General features: G+C 39.5%; 2 protein-coding genes across 2 annotated transcripts; one reads left to right on the forward strand and one right to left on the reverse strand.

Annotated features, from left to right (window-relative positions):
- Window positions 1-525: 525 nt before the first annotated feature.
- LOC104931498 (carbonic anhydrase 1) lies at window positions 526-6,775 on the reverse strand. The gene is made up of 7 exons (XM_010746514.3): window positions 6,505-6,775; window positions 6,055-6,252; window positions 4,437-4,555; window positions 3,841-3,933; window positions 3,684-3,746; window positions 3,444-3,599; window positions 526-2,049 (listed from the first exon to the last, which is right to left on the reverse strand). The coding sequence occupies exons 1-7, from the start codon at window positions 6,530-6,532 to the stop codon at window positions 1,930-1,932; spliced, it is 777 nt and encodes a 258-aa protein (XP_010744816.2). The 5' UTR covers window positions 6,533-6,775; the 3' UTR covers window positions 526-1,929.
- Window positions 6,776-8,679: 1,904 nt separating this feature from the next.
- On the forward strand, window positions 8,680-11,558 carry rbis (ribosomal biogenesis factor). Its single transcript, XM_019254166.2, has 4 exons — window positions 8,680-8,807; window positions 10,409-10,524; window positions 10,610-10,726; window positions 10,819-11,558. The coding sequence occupies exons 2-4, from the start codon at window positions 10,414-10,416 to the stop codon at window positions 10,885-10,887; spliced, it is 297 nt and encodes a 98-aa protein (XP_019109711.1). The 5' UTR covers window positions 8,680-8,807; window positions 10,409-10,413; the 3' UTR covers window positions 10,888-11,558.
- The last annotated feature ends 9,690 nt before the right edge of the window (window positions 11,559-21,248 follow it).

Below are 21,248 nucleotides of genomic sequence, written 5' to 3' on the forward strand. Positions count from 1 at the left end.
CTTCAACAGTCAGCATTTCAAATGCAGGACTTTGAACAACACTGGTGTTGCTACTATTACTTGAACTTTTACTTTTACTCAAGTATTTGGATATTTTGTTAAATAAACTTATTGATTTGAGTTAGATAGGAAGATCAATATCATTTTTATATCTGTCCTTTTACAGGAAATATAAAGCTACCACCACAATAGCTTAGCATAAAGACTGGAAGCAGCACAACAGATACATATATTTTTATGAGGCTGTGCAAAGGTCCACAAATGATAATTTGTTTATTAAAGATAACATCAGTGACACTTCCTGGAAGTTTGACTTCATTTCCATATATTAGTCTTTGAGATAAGTTAAAACAAGTCAGCATAGATACCGGAGTAGATGATCTAATAACACCTTGAAACCACAATGTACTAAAATATATATATATATATATCTTAAAGAGGAAGTAATGGCAATAAAACGTCATTATATACCTGATATGGAGCATTTGCTCAGGTATATTTAAAGAAGCAAAACAGACAGAACACTTGATGTTTGTTAGTCATAAAATATATTTATTCAACTAGTAAAACGTCCACTTCCAAAATAGAATGACAACACATTCTCACGGGATGGCCCTAACATTGTTTGGCAAAAGGCGTTTTCTTCTTTTCTTTATGTTAATTACAATCTTCCTGGAAGTACATCAGCTTTGTTTCACAAATGCATACAGGGCTAACACCAAAGGTTTTCACGACTACTTGTTCTCCTACTCAGGGCCCGACACCAGGCTGTTGCTATAATCTATAATCTACTGGCAGATTCTTCTCGACATCAGCGTTCTTGGCAGAGTAATTTCATCCTTGGCTTTGTGCTCAGCCACTATGGCATCGGCCACAAGGCGATTGTGCGTTTTTAAGCTTTAGCACTCGACACGATGGGGTTGCAAAACAAACACATAGAAGGATTTTCATTTCATTTGGTAAAGGAGGATCATTCCTCTCTATTGCTATATTACCAGGGCATCCAAAAATGCATCTTTTGGTTACAAAACATAATTCAGGAATCATCACTTAAGACTTATTTTGCATAAGCTTTCAGGCAGAGACAAAAAAATCAAAAACATAATAATGACACAACACGGGGTGTCGCACGTGAAGATTTAGAGAAATAAGCCATCGTTATGAGCTAGGCAGCAGTTGCACGTCCTCATGCCCTTTGTTGCTGCACACTGAATTTAAATCAATAAGCAGGTCAGTGCCTATAGGCATCATGTCTGAGAGTGTGCGATGTTGTGTGAGGGGGATTGTTGTGATGGAGGCGGCTGCAGTGTTTCATTAAGCTGCTGTGATGCAGAGGCCGGGCTGGCAGTCGGTCAGAGATTACAGACGGACTGGCAGCGGGAGCGTTATGTGTCTGTGCAATCCTCACAGTAGGTTATATATTTCCTCCTCCCCCTGTCTGTTGCAACTAACACATGCTTTCTGCTTCCTGCTGGCTCTAGAGAGAGAACATTTTTGGCTACAATTCATCATCTTTGTAGCGTTTTTGTTGGCCCGACACAAAGAAGATCTGCACACACCGGTGTAACGTTTCCAAAAAAACTTCTATCTGTCACCAGATGCTAAATCCGAGTAAACGTGTCACAGCCTCCGTGAAGTGTTTGTCATACGAAATAAATTATGACAGGGCATCTTTGCTGGCTTGTTGCACACATACAAAACGGAGATGAAAATCCTGTAAGTGCTTCATCTCACAGTTGAACTGCCCGGCATTAAAAGAAAAAGGAAAGGAATTTTAATTTCTTTTCAAAAAATTTGGACGGAGAGAGAGATATGTGTGCTTTGTGGCTCGATAGAGAGGTAACTCCGGGTGTCTGACTAAAGGGAGGAGGGGGAAGGGAGAGGGCAACAGGGCAGAAAAAGGGTAAGAGAAAAGGGGGGAGGGGGGTATTACTGGAAGGAAGCACGGACAGAGCGACCCTTGAGCGGCTGAGGAGGACGGTAGTTGTCCACCATGCAGCACTCGGCCTCGCCCTCAGCGGAGAAGAGCAGACTGCGGAATTTGGCCATCTGTGAAAAGGGAGAAGACAGTCTTGTTAGTTTTTACTGCCGTCCTCCTGTGACTGTCACTCAGCAAACACATTACTGATCTCTTCATCTGCAGCACGTGTCACTGACTTCAAGTCAGAGCCTTATACTGGAGGATTTATGTTTAGCAGTTTGTGTTACTGAGGAATGCTTAACATCTGCTTCTTTGCCAAAGTTAGACGAGCAGATTGATACCCCACATGTGGGTACTCTAAATATGAAGCTATAGCTAGCAGCTCGTTAGCTTAGCTTAGCTTAGCACAAAAGCTATAAACAGAAAGAAACAGCTAGCATGACTCAGTCCAAGAATAACCAGAACCTCTAAAGTTCAACAATTGAAACAAATCGTGGTTGTTGGCTACGGCTTCATATTTAGCATACAAATAAAAGAATAGTAGCGATCTCCTCGCAAGAAAATGCAAATTTCCCAAAATTTAGAACCAAATGGTAGAGTAAAATTTAAAAGTATAAACATTTTGATGCTAATTGTCTATGAAAAGTTGTGTTTTTATGGGGAGGGTTATGTGCTGAACTATTTCTAGGAAGGAAGTTGTCAACTTGTTTTTACAAGCCACTCCAAGATCGTGTCAGATGATCTATTTAAGGCATTGACTAATGAATTAGTTCATGGGTGTTACACTGCTTCAGATACTTCAGTATAATACACACAGCTTATTGTGTGCTCTTGTGTTTTAGACTAGAACAGAGCATAACTTCATCACTTTTTTCAAAATTTTTATATTTATGAATGACGTCTTTGTAATTATCTCCTTACCCAGTCTTATATTACAACCAAGTCTAAAGGTTATGTCCACACGTCTCACATGTTTACACTTGAGACATGTGCTCGTCGCCATGAAATAAACATTTGACCGGGCAGTGTTAATTTTCACATGGCCCAAAGACTCCAAGGACAACTCTTCCGTGGGGGCTGTTAAATTGAGATTAATGAGAGGTTGGAAGTCAAATATTCATTTCAGAGGCGTAAATACTTATAGTAAATGCAGGTATGATGTCTCCTGTGTTTATGGATTAAATCACACACTCATCTGCAGCATATGTGGGTCGGACATCGAACATTTCCTGTTGACTCCCCACATACTGACTCAGAAATACTGTGGTGAGGCCTATCAGAACTCCTGTCTGCCCTCATTCTCTTGATTTACCAAGACAGTGATATATGCTGCTGTATTGCATTTCCTCCCCACTACAGTGGTTTCTTCTTCTCTTTCCAGCCATGCAGTTAATCAGAACAATTAAGCCCTTGATTTAGATCGTAGTATAAGAGAGGATTTGCAGACAGGGCTATTCTAGACCGTGTGGGCACGCAGCCAATCCTTCTGCCAACGCTGAATGAGTGCTGTGAGAAGCCATACCTGCTCGCAGCTGACACTGATTGGCTCTTTGCAGACAATCCAGGTGACGCTCTCCAGCAGAGGAGGTGTGGTCAGAGAGCCCAGATATGTCCAGTAGTCTAGGCTACCGGGGAGCAGAGCAGTGGGGTCGAAGCCACAGAAGGAGGTCTGCTTGCCCTGAAAACAGTCAAGTGTTCAGTTAAATTCTTTATTTTAAATAATCAAATGCAAAAAAAAATATCGTTTTTTATAGAAACATACTTTGGCCTTGATGGAATCGAAGGCGTCCAGAATCTTCTGGAGACTGGCGTTGTCGTCACCACACTGAAAAACAATAAAATGTTGAATGATTATCACCAAACAAAACTATGAATTGTCCTATGATTACTGTAATATTGAATACTATATTTCTACTCACCTTCAGGAATACTCCAACGACAGCGAGCCCATCAGGTTGGCCAGCAGCCTCACCAAAACTGGGGTATTTGGTGTTCCAGTGCACCAGATGCAGCTGAGAATAAATGAATTATATAAATAAAAAATCAAGCTTTTATTCCTCTGATCTATTTTCAGAAATGTGGATTTATTTTGTGATTTCTGAGCTGGTAACTGAACCTTTGACTATAGATGACATAGTTTTTTTAGCTTTTTGGTCCAGATTAGAGGCGGAAATAGAAGATTAAAACTTGATTTAACATTTTGGGGATTATATATAAAGAGAGTAGCCACATACATTTGCTCACAGATAACTTTATGTATCTCTGAGGTTAAATTCAAGCAAAAAAAACAAGAAATAACAAGCAAAGAGCTGCTACTTTTTGAGTGGGTGTTAGTAAAATGGAAAACATGAAAGGCCAAAGTCTAATCTGAGAATGAGAGATTGTTTTTTCATCTCTCATTTATGCTTTAATCCAACCAAAGAGATTAGAGCAGCTCTCCTCTTGAAAAACGTTAAAAACTCTAATCTGCCTTTTTCTCCACGTCAGCATCCTTATTGGCTCAGAGCATCCTCACCTCAGCAGGATACTTGGTCCCTTCCACGGTGTGCTCAGAGCCTCTGTCGTCAGAAGCTCCCCAGTGGAAATGAAACTGCTTGAGCCTGTAGATCCCTGAGATGGGCCCGTCTGTCAGAGCTGCAGAACAAACACAAATCTGCGGTCAGTTCACGCCACACACTGAACGTGGGTGGTGCTGCAGTATGTGCACGGTTTGTGAAATATATTTTTCTGGGCGGAAAATGGGAAAAACACAAGGATGACACACACACACACAGACACACAGAGACACACACTTGTGTCAGACTATTCTCCTGTTTCAGGGAGGCAGACTCAGTTCCTGTTGTGTAAGCTCGGCTCAGATTGAGGGTTGCACTCACTGCAGGTATTGTTAACCTCCTTACAATGATGTAGCTATTTTCAGTATCCAAAAAAAATGAAACAGTTGCAGATAATCCTGTATATTGTTCTATTTGTGGCGATATGAAATGCTGACACACACACACTGTCCTCTCCAAACAGGATATTTGTTTCTTGGTAGTCGGCCTCAAATAACAAAAAAAAAGCAGAGAACTGGTCCTGTAGCAAGCCGAGGGTGTGTGTGTGTGTGTGTGTGTGTGTGTGTGTGTGTGTGTGACTTATAGGGATTACTGGAAAAATAAAAATACAGAAGCTTTGATGGTAAATTTTTCCACTGTGCACACATGATGGATGGGTGACGTGCAAACCTGCAGCTTGCCCTTTATTTAGAAGGGCAAGGCCAAGAAAAGATTCAAAAGGCTCCAACTCATCATGTACATTCTTATTTTTGTTGCATCCAACAGAAATAATCCACGTGACTGCTGATTATGTAACCACATTCTTCATTATCCTCAACATCAGGACAACCAAACCTCAAAATCCTCGACACAAAAGAAGCCTCTCTCTGAAATCTCGCATGAATTTAAATGAAACTGCACAGAGAGAAAATATGCAATCTCCATTTTATATGACGAAGTGGGTGGAAAATGCAGCTCTATCACTGCGGCTCATTACCATGCACATTTGGCGCATTAATAGTTAAACAAAACAGCGTTTGTTTGCAGAATTAACCCCCGTTTCTTTTGCGCTTTTGACCTCCCCTGGCAGCAGAAAGGAGCTGGCGTGGGAAAGGTTTACCAGGGGTTACATTACCAATTCAATTAGTACCTTATGAATAGAGCCCCTAGAGCGTATTCACCCACTTTTCTTCTATTTAAAAAAAAAGATGTGAAAAATCATCAAAATACTAAATAAATAATAAAATAAAGTAAATAAAAAAATCAGTTTTAGTCTGTTTGTTCAGCATCCTCCATGCTTTGTATGGATGCGAAACTGGGGCGCATGACTCATGCATTCCTATAAATATTAACCGAATATTAACATGCTTGAGATTTATTGGAGCTGCAGAGCTGCGGAAGGTTTTGAAGGTTACTGCGTCCTCACAAACCATCATCAGGACCCTGATTGTCTTTGTTTGCAACAATAACCTCGCAGCTCTTCTATTATATCTACAAACATTGCAATGATAATTGGAAATAAAGGCAAATATTGTGTTTTCTGCAGGTTAAGGCGACACATCAGATTGTGTATTCATGTAATATTAATGTCACACTAACTTGAGCTGTCGGAGTCGTCTGCGAATGTCACTTGGAAGGAATGTCCATTGTTGAGGATATCGAGGCAGGTGGAGGGGTCGTACTTCAGCTTGAGCGGCTTCAGACCTCCGTCGAATGATGCTTCACCAGGTACGATGTCAATGGGAGACTGGCGGGGTCCATCGGCAATAGGGAAGTTAGCAACCCATTTCTCAGGTCCTAAAAAAAATGATGATATGAGAATAAAAATTGTGATTATTGGAATATTAAAATAATAAATATGTTTTCTGTTTAAACAAATTGCGCATCTTGGGGGGATGGTGCGTAAAAATGCGCAGAATTAAAAAAAGAAAAATCTGTGCAGTGACCCGTGCTCCCATTTATGCACTGCCTGCTGGTATGACTGGGATTAACACTCCTCTCCTTATATTATAACAGCATATGTTCTTTATGTGCAAATGAGCGCCTCACCGTTGTCTGCTCCGTATCCCCAAGACATTGTTACAATTTTTTTTTTGGATCTGTGGGTATCTAAAAGGCGTAATTCCCCTATAGCGAGTCGTTCCCCCAGCGCAAAGCAGCCAGTGTCCTCCACCTGACAGCTGCAGAGCTTATATAGGGTTCCCCTGGTGAGCGGGTGTCAGGCTTTTGTTGGCCACATGATGTCCGCGCAATGACCGGGAGGAGTTTAGATGCGCCGCGACGCTGCAACACTGTGGATCAATGACACTCTCTCTCTCACCACCCTCCTCCTCCTCCCCCTCTCTCTTTTGATAATCCGTCGCTCTGTTAATATCCTCATTAACATCTCCGAGCTGGATAATGTTCCTCGATCCAACGTGCCGAGCGCATTTTCACCTCTCGTCTAACGGGTTTTTTTTTTTTTTTGACTCGCCTGACGCGTCAGGAAGTAACGGAATTACACATTGACAGCGTGTGGCAGAGTGTCACCTTCAAACTGAAAGTCGGCTTCAGCTGTGACATAATAGAAAGAACCGCTATGGAGATCTATTAGAAAACAGCAGGGCCAGTGCGTAAAATGCTGAAAAAGGCTGAAACAAAAAAGGTAGATGGGTGTCAAATACTCATAAAATACAAAAAAAGGTTATTATGAAATATGAGTTATCACTTGTTGGATCACCGAGGGAAGCGTTTGAATATTAACCAACAGCAGAGCTCTATATTTCTCAATGGGACATCAACTTCAAACTCATAAAACAATCAAAGTAATTATGATTACTTATTATTATTATTATTAATTGTTTCCTGCTGGACATTATGACTTGTCTGTCAGTGATGGTGCTGCAGCAGACATCCACACACTTTTTGTCCACTGATATAGAGAAAAAAAATAATCAAATACTTGCATTTAAAGTATTGGAACCATGTAATCAGATTACATTCTAGTTGGCAACACAGCCCAGTGTTCAATGTTCAAGGTTGGTCCGTTTTTTTTTTTTTTTTTCTGAAAATCATACACCTGCAGTGAACACAGCTGTGGTGGTGCTGCGGCGCCACCTGCTGCCGGTCAGTGAGACAGCGAGACAGGTGTTCAAAGAAAGTCTCTTAATTGACTGAATATTATGAATTATGGCTTCAAGTGTCTTGACTTTATAAACTAATGCACTATAGATGTAGATCTTCATATCACTCCCCAATTACAAAATAACATTATAAGAGAAACTTCTCTGATAAAACAAATTTACCACTCAAAGTTTGCTTGTCATTGGTGGGTGGGCCTTCAGCGCCCCCTATCTTATGATTGAGTATTCTGCCAATTATGTTTGCGCTGTTCTCTTCAAAATAAAGGTTCTATACTAATAATAAAATACTAATATAAATAATAATAATAATATAATATAATAATATACATTTTATTTATAGGGCCTTTCTGTCACCCAAGGACACCTTACAATAAATAAAAGTAGCAGCAAATAAAAAAAACAAACAAAAAGAACCATAAAAGTATCAAAATACAAGATACAACATTAAAAACAGGTTAAAATAGGACAGTGTTGTTCTACCTGTTTGTAAAGTCTTTTCTCCTAATTATACAGACAGATTGTAAAAATAAATTATTATTTAATAATACTTTATGAGGATGTCATTAAATGTTAGAAGTGTTCAGCATTGAAAATGTCTCAGGAAAAATGTACTGAAAGTTACTCAATGCATTAGATTATTATTGTTCATGCATTCATGTTGCCCTAAAGAGCAACGTGTTGCCCAACTCAGTGACTGTCATGTTTAGACGTGTACTATTTTTTGTGCTTTTATTTTTTAAACAAACGGAAGTAGAATTGTTGTTTTATTCGGCTAGCTTTGCGCAGTTTTCTGTACTTTAAAATCAAATATTCGGAGTATGTTTTAGTTTTACGACCACAAAATAAACACAAATAATTATAAGATCATTATTTATTAATATTTAATTAAATATTTATTCATATTTATTACAATTTTTCAAACAAACGGTCAGCCGTTGACACCGGAAGCAGCACGAAGTCGCTTTCAAAATAAAGGCACATATTACGCGCATAACTTCCAGCGATCGACTGAAAATCAGAATAATTGATGTAAAAAATTAAAAATCTTTTCCTTCTCCTACAATAACTTTAATTTCTGCTGTTAGTTGGCGATAATCGCCGTGAGAAGAAGAGTTTGATGTAACGTGACTAACACGGCGGAGAGAGCTGGTCGCACCGGAAGTACGTAGCTCAGGCACGTTCAGAGCAGCACGAGGAACAACAACAACCCACGGCTCCGCGCGAGGTCAGGTAAACATGTTTATTTATTATTTATTACAAATAACTCATGATGAAGTCACTTATCAACACTGAGAGAGAGACACGGAGAAAAACACAAAGCCCCGTGCAGAGAGGGAGTCAGTCAGTAAATGTTGTTTAAATGTTTCTGCAACACGCAGGTTATGTTCTTCAGATCTGTTTATATAAAGATATTAGCAGCTGTCATATTTGTCTGTGTCTGTCTGGTGTCTTTGTCCTATTCTGTGTTTTATTTTAATTTTTTCTATCTACGTCTGTTTTATTCTGTTCTGTCTGTTGGACACATTGATTCACACTTCATGATGAAATCTGTTAAAGTTATTTATAAAAATCACTGTCAGGTTGTCTGGATGAGCGGTGTCCAAACTTTATTATTATTATTATTATTATTATTATTTTTTAAGCAAAATACCAAAATCGAATACAAACTCTCAAACAGGACATTGATATCAGCAATACAGTGTTGAGTGCAAACAAACAGTTAGAGGAAATCATTAAACAAATAAAATAGAGGCAAATAAATCAAATACAGGAAATACAAGTTCGACATAAACAGAGCACGAAAGGTAATAGGAGAAAGTAAAGGAGAAATATTTAGGCTAAAGTTTTTGGCATACTTGTTGTTTAGCTTTTTAAATGATGAAAAAAATATCTTGAATTCATTAATAAAAGAAGAATAAGAAGCTTTAGAGTTTCCCCATTTTGCACAATGGATATGGTATAATAACATTTATGATGGTTGGATGATTAAAATAAAAGATTATCCAAACTTCTTTTTTTAAAGAGAGACAGATTTGACAACGTGAACATGCTGATATTAACATTAAAAAAAGTTACATACAAATGCAAATGAACAATTTTGTTTTCAAGTTTTTATTTAAAAAAATGACCAAATCTAAACCAATCAGCCGTGAACAAATCTAAAAACCAGTTCTTCCTTTCTGTCACATCTGGAGTCAGATAATAAAGAATAAATTGTATGAAATACGTTGATACAACTCTGAACCTCATCTTCATTTTTAAACGTGACTTATTATGAGTGATGCAAAGTCACATTGACGTTTAAAACGTGTCACTCTTTCTCTTCTCTGTAACAAAATCATTCAGAAAATAATATTTAGTGTCACATCTACAGATATAACAGCAGGCCATGAATAATAAATGATAAGAATGAAGCTTGAAGCTGCTGTTCTTTGAAGTTTATTATCGTTACTGCTTGTGTGTTTTTATGGCACTCTTCTCAAAAGCAGCTGATATTTTTTATTTTTGAGTGATGAGTCAAAAACTCGACTCTGGTGCAATCTTCGGTAAACGTCTAGACGTCTCATTTGTGCATCAAACTGAGGAGGTCAGCCTTCAGTGATGCGTTTTGTTCAACTTTTATGTTTCTCTGTCTCGACGGTTGGACTTTTGGGCGTGAACAGATGTGCCTCTGATCAACATCTGTCTTTTTTACAGAGCGTACCTTGTGAGATCAAACTGTACCACTTCAGAGCAAACACAGCAGGGGCACAGAACAAACACAGGACCAAACAGAGATTATAAGAAATAGAAATGAAATCCCTCCTCAGTGATTGTCGTTCTCTTCACAGGTAACATGGGGAAGAATAAGCAGAAGGGGAAAAAACACAAGAACGTCTTTCAGGTTGCAAACAAACACCTGAAGCCGAAGAACAAAGCCAAACCCGTCAAGACGACGCTCAAACATGTAAGATGTTTTCTTCTTACTGCATATATTTTTTATCGTGTTTAGCGTTTGTTACTTATTCTGGAATCTTTTCGTGCGTTCGCAGATCAACGCTGTGAAAAATGAGAAGGTGGAGAACCTCAACCAGATCTTCACAGAGGTCCAGCGGGACGTTAAGAGTGTTTCAAAGTCTGTCGCTCCTCCGCCGAAGAAACAAACACAGGTAGAGACGTGAATTTAAAACTTGCATTCATCGTCCGATGTTTTATTTCTCTTGGTTTGATTAATAATAATTCTATTTTTGTTTTTCGCCAGGTTGTCAGGGAGCCACCGAAGGAATCTGTCAACATGGACAATGCTGCTCAGCTCTTCTCTCAACTATAATAAACCATGAAAGCGGGACTGTCATAAAGTTTAAGGAATATTCTTTATAATCAATGCAAAGAAATTACAATTTACAGACTTGTCGGTTGTGATATTGTTTTATTTTTATTGAGAACATTTTGTAGAAATGCTTTCTCTTAGAGCTGCAACTAACTTATTTTCTTGATTAACTGATGTCGTTTTGTTTCTTTTTTTTTAAACCAACAGTACAAAAATATTCTCTAAGTATCATATAAACAAAGAACACTCGCAAAACTTCAATTTGAGCAAATGTAAACAGAGAGTATTTGAAAATGACCGTAAACGATGAAACCGAGCGACTGTTTTAAGCTCTGCTTGTTGAAATGTTGCCTCGTCCTTCACCGTCTTCAATCCGTACGCAATTAAAGGCAATTTCTACAGAACATCATCAAAAGAATCATGCAATTTTTCTTTTCTTTTCATACTCTCTTTTGAGTTTTTGTTTTTCCAGGCAGTTCAAGGTGTCCACACCTTTTTATCCTCGTGCTTTTCATGCCTTGGATTTAGTGTAAACGAAGTCACAAAGGAGATCGTCGTGACTCATGTTTGTAACGAAGTGTTTGCTTCAAAGAGTTTTGTTTCTTCTTATAGAAAACATTTCATCCTAAAACATTTATATTTCATGTATCATTAAACTGTAAATCTGCACAGACGAGGTGTTGGTTCATCTCATTTACAGGCTGCAATCTGTGCTGTGCAGCTTATTCCGATATTTCATCCACCTCTATTTAAAGGCTTCGGACTATCATTTCTATCATGGCTGCTCCTGAAGATGAAGTATGGATTTTTCAACACCACCTGTGAGTAGCGGGACATTATCAGTATTCTGCTGCTGCATCCTGCTGGAGCAGCTCGACATCAGAGGTCACGGGTACCGGTGCCTGGCTGATTGCTTGTCTCCGTGGCGACCTCTGACTGAGTTAGTTGGTCAATAAATCCGAGCACAAGGTGAGAGCACAAACGAGGCTGGTAAACAAACCGGTGCATGACTGATGACATGATGAATAAGCTAAGAATGAGTTTTTCATGTTGGAGATGAATGAAGATCTCTTAATCTTGAAAGATTTCTTTGACCACTTGGGGGCAGCAGAAAGAAGCTTTAAGAACACCAGCATCACATGTTGAAGGTCCAGTGTGTAAGAGGCAGAAATGTAACATAATATATATCTTTTTATTAGTGTATAATCATCTTAAATATAAATATTATTGTGTTTTTGTCACCTCAGAATGAGTCCTGCATATCCACAAAGTGTAGTTTCTCCTACACACTTGTAAGACGAGGGTCACCACCTCACCACTAAACTAAACACTCCTACATATTCGCCCTTTAAGTTGATAAGTTCAGTTCAGTTCAGAGCTTTATTGTCCCTCCAGGGGAAATTTGATTTGCAGTGACAATGCAACTTACACAACAAACAATAAATAGACAAACAGTGACATAGAACAATGACGCAAAGTAAAGCAACCAAAACTTGATTTAAACAATCCTAAATGAAGTTAGAATATAAGTGACAGAAGGCAAAAAGTCTATAAAAGATAAAAAGATAAAGAATGCCACAAGAACAGTGCAATTTAAGAGTTGTGCAAATTAATTGCATTGATTGCACGTGGAACAAAGGAGAATTTACACCTATTTGTTCGTGCCCTAGGTAGCATGTATCTCCGTCCAGACGGGAGAGAAATAGATTCCTGCAACAATGGGTGGTCAGGGCTAGACAGGATGGACCGAGCCTTCTGTAGGACTCGTCTGTCAAAGAGCTGCTGCATGCCAATTATCTTGTTGGCATCTCTCACAATTTTGAACGATAAGACAAATGTTGCTTGTCGTTCTTCTGTGTTCACCTGGTATTCACTCTCTTTTTGGTCTCCACCAATCCCTGAGGGAAACATCTCGGCTCTTTAGCTGCTAAATGCTGTTATAGGTTCACAGACTAATTGCTAAAAGTTTGTTTGCCTATGCCGATTTGATGCTGGGCAGATATAATAGTTGAAATTTATCTAGAAAACGGTGTGTCTGAAATCAGCGCTGATGAGAGCGGGCCAAAAAAAAATTTAAGTTGCAGACTATTAAAACCGAAACAATGAGCTGAAAGAGCCTAAAACGCTACATAAAGCTGAGATCTCTTGGTGCGATTAATTCCACATTCAAAGTAGCCCTTTATGCTTTTGTTAATATAAAAATATGGATCATAGCAGCTTTAAAGATATAAACATGTGACCTCATGAAGAAGAAAAACTGTGTTTAGTGTCAATAAAAAGGGAAATCAAAACAACAGATATGACAGATTTGCTCTGAAATGCATCAGATCAACACCTCCGGGGCAGAGACGTTTATTTCTTTTCGGTTGGAAACGATTGGCGTGGAGGAGTGTAGCAGATGCAGTGTTAAGGTGTCAGATGCTCCCCACTGTGATCCAGATGGCTGCACCACAACACAGGCAGCGGGGTTGCACCACTACACACCCTGGGGAGACGGATATCATGCCAGCGCACTAACACACTGAATGTAATCTACGTGAGCTGGTGGTGGGGGGGCAGCTGGAACTGTGGGTGAGCTGCCGGATGAGGGTTGTGTTTGTCTTTTTTTTTTGTTGCTGTTTATTACGCCAAAAAAAAACCCTAAAACTAAAACTCAACCAACTTCAAACTTTAAGTTATAAAATTATAAATAGACCTGAGTGTGTCTCACTGAGCAAAAAGAGAGACAGACAATGCTAATGATGCTCGAGAACTGATTTCCATAAATTAGACTCATAATTGAAAGAGAGACTGAACCTGATCAAGTCAGTCGCTTAATTGAACGTAATCAAAAGTGACATTTTAGACAAGCACCAAAGTTGGAAATGTCCACGAGATGGTGCTCTGGAAGGGCTTATCAATATGCATGGTGACAAGCGAGGAAGTGGATCTCTATATATGTGTGTGTGTGTGTGAGAGAGAGAGGAGTGTTAGGCACTCTGAATGCCAATAAGAAGCTGAAGGCCTATTTGCAGTATGTCATTCCCAGCGCACAGCTGGGTTTTTCACTCTGACAGGACTTGCAGCAAAAGGTTACAGCACCTGCACTCCTCCCTGTGACAGAAATAAGAATCGCTGTGTTTGTCTGACACACACACACACACACACACACACACACACACACACACATGGCGAGTGTTTGTCTACGCAGATCTGCTTTTCACAGCCATTTTACGGATCGCGGCGGTCGTCACAACCACCAGACATCACAGCGTCTCACAAAAGCCTCGATGGTGACACACTCTTCTCTTAACTATTTAAAATGAAAAAATAAAATAAAAAATGAATATAGGTGTCAAGGGCGTACGTTTATCAGATTGAAATGTGCCTCTAGATGATTAATGCTTTTCTGGCAGCTTGGTTTTATTTGATCCGTCAAAAGAGAACACGGTGAACTATTCCAACGCAAAGACACTGAAAGGAAAAAAGCCATTGAATTAATGAAAGGTCAAAATGGCTTTCAGATGGAATTATTAGCCGCGATAAAATGTGAAAAGTTATCTTGACATGGCTATTAAACATCTCTAACGCCTCAGTGTGCGGCGCGGGCTACATATCAGATAAATCTGCCTGAAAGGGAAACATGTTAATATATATTTGCCCGTGAAATCCTCGATACTGAAACGCATTTTTATCATCGACTTGTCATTGACAGACAACTGTTCCCATTAAAAATGAGTCCTTTAATGTATTTTAAGGCATTTTGCCAACAAGTTAGACAGCCAAATTATGATTAAAGGTTTCTCTCCAGGCCGGCGTTCAGTTCACTAATGTCTCACTTTGTCATCACAGTTAACCCAGAGAAAGAATTCTCCTCACGCTCTCACATCTGCAGACTTTTATCTCGCATCAGTATATTCTGCTTCAATCTTCAGCGTTGGAAGTTTTTCTGCCGCTCGCCGTGCCTTCGTTGGTTTTTGATCGAGAGTCCTGTCCTCCCCAAAAAAACCTCAGATAAAACCAGGGTCTGTGTATGTGACAAGGCTAGCCAGCATTGTAAGTTTAAACACGTTGAATCTGAAAATCTTTGAGCAGGAGAGAAGAGAACAGATTTTACCACTTTTACCCATATAGATGCGCGGTACAAGGAATTATTTGAGGATCCGATTCATTCCCAGATCCCGATCTTGACATTAAACCTAAAGAACTTGGAACTCAAATAAGAGAAAACTATTACTCGACCAACATTGTCATAGTTTATATCTGTGACCGGGTAATGAATGATGATTTTTATTCATTGCTTTATTATATATCTAAAAAAGTTAATTGAATTATCCAATTAAGTTTGTTTCTGGGCACTGGGGACGTCTTTGCAAAGACCTTTTTGGAATAGTTCTCACCTTGGGTACAGTACAAAATCTTCGTCTTTGCTGAGTTAATTAAAGTATTTAAGTGCCAGCCGTGATTAAAATGGTCTGAATTCTCAAAATGACGTCACTGAAAGGTGATTTACTGTTTTATTTCGCCCTGTCTCCTCTATTCTTTGAATCGCAGACAGAGATTCTGCAGTCTTTGCATCGAGGTCGTGGAAGAAACAGAATTTAAGATCAAGTTAGGTCTTTGCAGAAAAACTCAGCCCAGCTTTGCCAAAAATCAATAAAAGATTTAGAGATGAACTGCTTTAAATCTGGTGAGGCTAAATTAGACTTGCAGGTGATTCATCTGCCAAGTGTTGATGTGTAGTTGTTGAAATGTTGTCGAGATGAACCGAAATACCTCAACGTCTTCTCACATGCAAATCATTGAGACCAGCAATGTGTTTTATGTTTTAATTCTGCAGCCGCTCCTCTCTGGTTATGCTTGGCTGCATTTAAGCGACTAAAACTTCTGGGTACGGGTTGGGATGAGGGTACAGTCATCGCAACATCACACCACTTCCACCTTTGATTCTGAGACTTGACAGTCATCATTTGCAGACAATATACACAGCATGAAGTCAAACATGTCAAATATTTTGCAGGTTGCAGCTTCTCCGATGTGAGATTTTCTGCTTCTCTGAATCAATGTAAGATGAGACAGACAAAACAACACGTTTGAGGATGTCACTTCCAGCTTTTGACTTTTACAAAACAATAAATTCATTCACTGAAATCTGAATAATCATTTGCTGTTGCCTTACAAAGATGTTTTTCTGGAAAGCACGGGCGTCTAAGTTGCATAAAATGTTGTTTAAAAGCCTTTCTGTCAAATTATAAACATATAACACTTCCTTTTAGACCTTTGCTGTAAGATTAAGAGTTATCTCTGAATCCATTTAAGCACATTATAATTAAAAGGTATAGACATCTGCATCATAACCAAAACCCGGCTCACAGGGACACACAAAAAGCATTTTTGAAGTCCGATTCAGAACTTCTCACAATCTCAAATTTGCGATTTGGACATGGCAAAACTTCAGACTGACCACCGAGAGATTATAGGTACAAGCCTCAAATACTGAGCCGAGTCAAGAACACCGTCACCCCCAAAACTGCATCAGGATCACAACCAAATGCCAAAACAAACAAACCCGAGCCTCTGCAGCTCTATTTTCCATCTGCAACAAACCACCAGAGCGTCAAGCGACTGCAAGCTGTTTGGCTCGTAGGGAATGAAATAGGCTTTACACTTCAGAGAGCACAGCACACAGAGTTGCTTTTTTTTAATAGGATCCTGAGCACGTTTCCTAGAGTCGCCGGTGAGGTCCCACCTGCAGGTACTGTGGGCCGGCCAGAGGCTGAGGGACGGGGAGAGGGAGGAGGAGCGGTGCACGGCTCAGAGGAGATCTGGAAAGAAGCGCCTGCTTGCTTGTCAGTAAAGTGGAGAGAAGGAGAGAGCTGGTACACCTGTCAGACGCGTGAACAAAGTACATCTGTTCATCCCCTCCTCCTTCGTCAGATGTCAGCGTCTAAAAACAGGGCTTTTGGGAAAAAGAAAAGAAAAAAACACGGCACACTTATTTCTGCCTCTGTCTCACTGTCTCTTTGTTTTTCACACTCATATGAGCACACAGACAAACACGCAGGCAGACAAAGAGAGAAAGTGCTGCAAGATCTGTTCGAAGAAGAAGCAATGCCACAATGCAAATACTGTTTACAGCCGTATAGAAATCATCCTGCTGTCTGAAGGCTGTCGTGCCTCCTGCCTGATGGTCCTGGTTCTGTGTTTATTGTCTGTCTGTGTGCAAAAGCGGAAATATGCAACATTTAAACAATATTTCACAGACGGATGCAGTTATAATTGTATGGTACAAGGATGGAGAGGGTGATGAGAGGAAGGCTCAGAGGACGGAGAGGAGACTCTGCTGTCCCTGAACAGGTCAGAGGATGGTCAGGGATCCTGGAGGTGGAGGAGCTGAGGCTCTTCAGGAGCAGTGTGGAGGTTGCCGCAGGGAAGAGAGAGCGAGAAGCTGAATGGGGAGATGATACAAAGACCTGCAGGACTGTAGCCTGGAGGGGAGGTTGTTTTGGCACAAGGGTTGTACATTTTAAAGTTGATATCATGTTGCATTTTTTGGGCATGTTCAAATATCTTGAAAGAGATTTTGCCTCGCTCTCTCCTTCCCAGCATGACGGAGAAACTATGGTGGCCCCAAAACGTGGGAAAAATAAAAGCCTGTTTAGTCTCCGTGGAAGAGGACCTAGAGAGTCTGTAGATACGAAAGGCTCATTTTAATGTAACAACATTAAGTTGTAGATATATTTGCATGCATATTATATTCAATTGCTGCCATATTCTGTAAATACAGCCCCTTAAATCACACTGGACTTTATTATAATCGTTGATGTTACTCCCTTTGCTGGCAGATTTTCTTTTTTTTTTAGTAAAAACGATCTTAAGAGACGTTATAGTGAAACATTTCCTCACAACTTTCACGATGCACCAAGGAAAACTTTCATCTGTTTCATCATTTGAAATTCAAAGTTAGTTTGCGGTGTGTTTCGGCACACTAGTGCTACAAACTTAGTCCGAGTTCCCATCCCAGAAATGTTCACTTCAGATTTCATCATCACCATGTGGACTGTTTCATTGTTTGGCCGAGGTCTGACGTCAAGAGTTGTGTTGTTGTTGGACGGCCAAACAACAATGCTCTGTGTTGAATTCCCAGAATTGTAGGAAAATCCGATATAGACAAGAAACTTTGTGTTGTTCCCGTTTTCCAAACAGCTTCTATGGAAGTTCCCTTGGGTACAAATGAGAACTAGCAGGCAGAGGATAACTATCGTACTACAGGGAGGGTACAGAAGTAAAAAGTTTGTAAATGTGATGGTGCTGAATACAAGTATACATACATACATACATACTTGTATTTTCTGCACAGTCTCTTATTTTGCAGGGCATTTCTGAGCTGTCTTGAAATCAACTATAACTAGATATAGTTCTGTAAAAATTTTAAAAAGTACATTTATGGATTTTTTTTTTTTACAGTAGTTTTCCGTTTTTGTTGTTGTTGTTTTTTAAATTTTGGTTGTTTTTTTGTTGTTTTTTGTTTGTTTGTCTTTTGAAAATCTTATATAGAAATCTGTACATTAACGTTTGTCTTTTGAAAATCTTATATAGAAATCTGTACATTAACAGCCAAACTGTTTGATCGTAATATTTCAAGGAAAATCTGTAAAATTACAGCATTTCTCTGTAAAACCACAATTGAAACGATGAAATGTCAAAATCTACAAGTTTAAACTTGTAGATTTTGACATTTCATGTCAAAATCTACAAGTTTAAACTTGTAGATTTTGACATTTCACTCATGATAATTCACTTTCATTTCACGTTTTTGTTTAATTGTGTGATTATCATTTAATGATTCTTTTGTTTTTTTTCTCACAGTGAGTGGTTCAATTGAAAACTGACCTCTCCACATTTGCATTTTAAGTATCTCGCCAAAATTACAAGCATTAGACATGAGGGAGGAGTTGTACAAAAGCACAAGGACAGATGGAAATGGTATTCATACATTTCTGTAACAAGGCATGAACATTTCCAGAGAATAATGGAGCGAGGTCTGTGATTCAGGAGAGAAAAGGATGGACGTGAAGTGCTTGTTGATGAGAGGAAGGCTCCGAGGACGGAGAGGAGACTCTGCTGTCCCTGATCGGGGTGAACAGGTCACAGGATGGTCACGGATCCTGGAGGTGGAGGAGCTGAGGCTCTCCAGGAGCAGTGTGGAGGTTGCCGCAGGGAAGAGAGAGCGAGAAGCTGAATGGGGAGATGATACAAAGACCTGCAGGACTGTAGCCTGGAGGGGAGGTGGTTCTGGCACAAGGGTTGTACATTTTAAAGTTGATATCATGTTGCATTTTTTGGGCATGTTCAAATATCTTGAAAGATATGTTTGGAACGACGACATTTAAAAAAAGTTGCTTCTTAGATTCTTCTTTGTTTAGTTTCTTCTTAAATGACATGGAAATGTATGTAAAATGATCTGTAATTAAATGTGTAGCTGTATTATTTCAGAAAAATTGTAAAACCTTGCCTAAAAATCTCAGTAACTCTATAGTTCTTGACATTTTAATTGTGATATTTCACTTTAATTTGACAGTTTTTGAAGAGAAAACCAAGACAAGTTATAAAATTGTTCAAACATCCACATCCACAGTTCACTTCCACACCTCATGGTCTAAGCTTTCACCCGCTGCACTTGCCACAGCTGGTTTTCCTGAGTAATGAGGCATTTTGGATAGAGGTGGAAGAAAATAAGGGAAGAGAGGAGAAGATGATGATGTGTAGCAAAGGTCCACAGCTGGACACAGTATATGGTCTGCATCTAAACCACTAAAAGCCACGAGGACACCACATAATTATGATTTCAGCTGCAGCTTTAGCTCCAAATATAGACGTGGCTAATCTGGCAAATCAGAAATTTGGACTGAATTTGGAGACTTTTGCTTTGATGAGCTCCAAAAATTCCTGCAGTTGTTCAGTTGTTAATATTTCTCCAAAAAAATCACGGAATATATAGAAGTGGTGCATGAACAGCTATCACTGTCCAGCTTTCATTCACAGGCAAAACTAAGAAAAGATTGCACAATATTGCACACAGCATTCGATTGACAGGTGATACCTGGTAAACGACTGCTTGGCTGTCACCAAAATAAATGTTAAAAAATAGGAATCTTTCAGTCTTTAAACGGTTTAGCAGTAATAACTAAAATGATGTAAAACACTTGTACGATGATCGATGTCGGAGATTTCAAATCCTCCAGCATTTTTCCCCGACTTGTGTTCAGGTCTCTTCAGACCCTGCAGACGAGAGCGGGGGAAGTTTTTTTGAACCTGCAGACGAGCAGAGAGAGAAGATGATGACAGCGGGGCTTCACCTCACCCCGGGGAGGTGACGAGCCCAGAGGTGTTGTGAAGAAATGGATTTGTGGAGCGCCGCTTTGCACTGAGATGACTTAAAATGGAGGGAAGTGAAGATGCACACAGGTAGAGACATCAGAGACAAAATGGGTGGTGCAGCTGAGAGTGGATCGATACTGGGTATCAGCAGAAAGAAAAATAACATATAGAGACACATCAATAATGACATTTAGACAGACCGTATTCAAACAATTCAATCCATATGTCAGATATCACCCTCAAGAACATGTTGTTGTATTTGCTGACTGCAACCCTCTCGCCTCGTCCTCTACGGTGGCTGTGAGACGCACAAACAACCCTGCACATCTGTAAATATAAAAAAACTAAAGAATAGAAACTAAAAGTCTCTATTCAAGCAGCTTCACATGTAGAGTGAAGCGACCAACTGGCAGCAGGAACAGCTGAACGTAATGATTTATAATACGCGTATGAAATGTTTCAATTAAGGCAGAATCTTTAAGTTAAAAAGGTGGAAAGTGAAAAGACGGATTTAGTCTTCTATCAGTTAAAGTGAAAGCTCCAAAGCTGTTGCTCCTGTGGGTTACATTTTTACATTTTGGGCTTGTGGGAGCATTTTGATGCATATTAAAATGTGTGAAGAGTGAAAACTGTGGAACTGAGAGCAGTTTTTTATTTAATGTCTTATTAACCACTGCTTCTCACTCTCAACATCATCCCCCCTTTTTTTCCGGGACTTGCATTGGACCGAAAAGGAGGAAACAAATGTGAATATAAGCACACATCTGAACTCTGAAAGCTGGGTTGTTAAAGGTTGAATATAAATAAGGAGTGTGTACCTACAGTGAAGTGTTTACTGTGCAGCTCGACCTTTTCTGCTATTCATCCGTAGCTATGACTCACTTTCATTCAGTCAATTAGAGTCTTTCGCTCACAGCTTTTGTGCTGAATAGAAATTTTGCCATTCAGAATGGTTGTGAACATTTTCACGAGGTAGAATATTTCATCTTTCCATGAATGTT

This window comes from Larimichthys crocea, chromosome XXIII (genome assembly GCF_000972845.2).
Source record: "Larimichthys crocea isolate SSNF chromosome XXIII, L_crocea_2.0, whole genome shotgun sequence".
Classification (NCBI taxonomy): Eukaryota; Metazoa; Chordata; class Actinopteri; family Sciaenidae; genus Larimichthys; species Larimichthys crocea.